This window comes from Orycteropus afer, unplaced genomic scaffold (genome assembly GCF_000298275.1).
Source record: "Orycteropus afer afer isolate SDZICR_OR568_19922 unplaced genomic scaffold, OryAfe1.0 scaffold00280, whole genome shotgun sequence".
Lineage (NCBI taxonomy): Eukaryota > Metazoa > Chordata > Mammalia > Tubulidentata > Orycteropodidae > Orycteropus > Orycteropus afer.
In genome coordinates this window covers 4,251,880-4,253,891 of record NW_006921867.1, presented here as the reverse complement: position 1 = coordinate 4,253,891, position 2,012 = coordinate 4,251,880, and the positions used below count along the sequence as shown (strand labels likewise).

At 47.4% G+C, this 2,012-nt stretch overlaps 1 protein-coding gene across 1 annotated transcript; it reads right to left on the bottom strand.

The window, feature by feature from the left end:
• Window positions 1–1,237: 1,237 nt before the first annotated feature.
• LOC122150992 (ferritin heavy chain-like) lies at window positions 1,238–1,783 on the bottom strand. Its single transcript, XM_042782271.1, has one exon. The coding sequence runs from the start codon at window positions 1,781–1,783 to the stop codon at window positions 1,238–1,240; it is 546 nt and encodes a 181-aa protein (XP_042638205.1).
• Window positions 1,784–2,012: the final 229 nt, after the last annotated feature.

The window sequence follows — 2,012 nt, the reverse complement described above, 5'->3', positions numbered from 1 at the left end:
TCATTAGAATTGTTGTTGTTATGTGGTGTTGAGTCGTCTCGACTCATAGCGACCACTCCTTGGGTTTCCGAGGTAGTATCACTATGGAAGTAGATTGCCCAACCTTCCTTCTGAGGAGTGGTTGACGGGTTTGAACCACCAGCCTTCTGGTCAGCAGTCAAGTGCCTTAGGTACTATGCTACCAGAGCTCCTATTCATTAGAATCACACACTCTATTTCTCTGAGATCAGACATCACAGAAAATAAATAAAACTTTCTTTCTTTTTTATGAATGAAGGACAGGAGATAGTTAGCTATGCAGGAAGCATGAGCACAAAACATCCTGAAATCCCAGAGACATATTCATTTGCTCAGTCTTTTATTTATTCATTCATTCAGTAATCATTTTTATAGAGTCTTTTATGAACCATGCACTAACATAGGTTCTGGGGATACAACAGAGGTAGAAAGAGAATTAAATCTGCTTTTGTTCACTGGATTTTTTTCCAGTTTACAGATGGTACTTGGTTGGTTAAACTTCCTAAAGTTACCTTCCAGAATTATCAAGCTCCCGCCCCCAACTATTTTCCACTTTACAAAAACATCACCCACCATAAACTGAGAAAAGTATCAGTCCAGGGAGGGTCAAGCCTTCTGTGCCAAAGAATTCCTGTATTGTCAGCAACATTCAGCTGAGAAAATCACAGGATCAATGTAATGTAAGCATTTCAACATCTGCAGCTTCTGATTACATCCCAACTCCTTCCTAATGTGGAGGACAGTGGTGGTTCAGCAATAGAATTATTCCCTTCTATGAGGGAGGCTGGGGTCACCCAGGCACCAACTCACCCCACCCCACCCACCTCACCTCACCCCACACATCTCCACCCCACCCACTTACCACCACCCCCATTCACCCCACCTCACCCTGCTCAAAAATCAGATTCATTTTGTTTTCCAAGCCCACTTGAAATACCTTTTCCCTCCTTCCATCCCTGGAGCTCTCTAGCATCATGAGGTTGGGGCATGAGTGGGTTGGGAGTGTCCTAAGCCTCGGGGATTTGTTCTGTTGCTTAAAAGTTGGAAGTATGGCTCATAAATGAATGACTGGGAAACGTTTATTTATTTAACTCTGGTACCAAGCCACTTTATTGGAAGAAATGTAAACTTAGAAAAGGAAGAGATGCTAACGTGTTAGGTAACTACTGCAGCATGTTTGGGCAGCATTAATCACAGACCATGCTTGGTTATCTAAGGTTCAGCTGTTAACGCTTTCACACAGAGTGAAAATCTCAAAGGCATACTCAGCCAGGTTGGCGTCCTGGGCCACCAGGTTACGCAGGTTGCTCACGTGGTTGCCTAGCTCTGTGATGATTCTCACTTGCTTGAGCAGAAAGTGGCGCTCCAGGAAGTCACACAGCTGCGCGTCGTTGTTGTCAGTGGCCATCTCATGCAGGTCCAGAAGACTCTGGTTGACGCTGTGCGCCAGGTGGAAGACATGCTCCATGGCGCTGAGTCCGCTGCCCCAGTCGTCCACGTTGGGGCTCCTGATGTAGTAGAGCTGGATGCGGCCTCTGCGCCTGTTCTGCGGCTGCAGCAGCGTCTCTGCATGCCGGTGCTCTTCATGGGAGTGGCGCAGAAAGTAGGCGGAGAAGTTCTTAAGGGCTGTATCTTGGCGGTCAAAATGGTAGGTCATGGAAAGGTACACATAGGAAACATACAGCTTCAGGTTGATCTGCATGTTGATGACAGACTTGCACTCCTGCTTGTAGTTCTGAAACACTTGAGAAGGCGCGGTAGCCATCCGGTACCGAGGTTCCTTAGGACCAAGATGGTGAAACAGAACCCTTATGGGACAATGTTCAGACCAGGTTCGTTGAGTCTTTATAAACGGGGAGTTGGGACCCGGATGGTGAGTTCATTATTGGCGAGGGGAAGGGCTCAGAATGCAGGCGTTCCACGCTTGCGTGCCATGTTCCCATCACATTCGATGGAGCCTGGTTGGGGCGGGAAGCCTGGACCTCTCTGGTCTG

Bases quoted from the DNA above. Each gene is read 5' to 3' on its own strand.
- LOC122150992 (XM_042782271.1), bottom strand. From the start codon at position 1,783: ATGGCTACCGCGCCTTCTCAAGTGTTTCAGAACTACAAGCAGGAGTGC.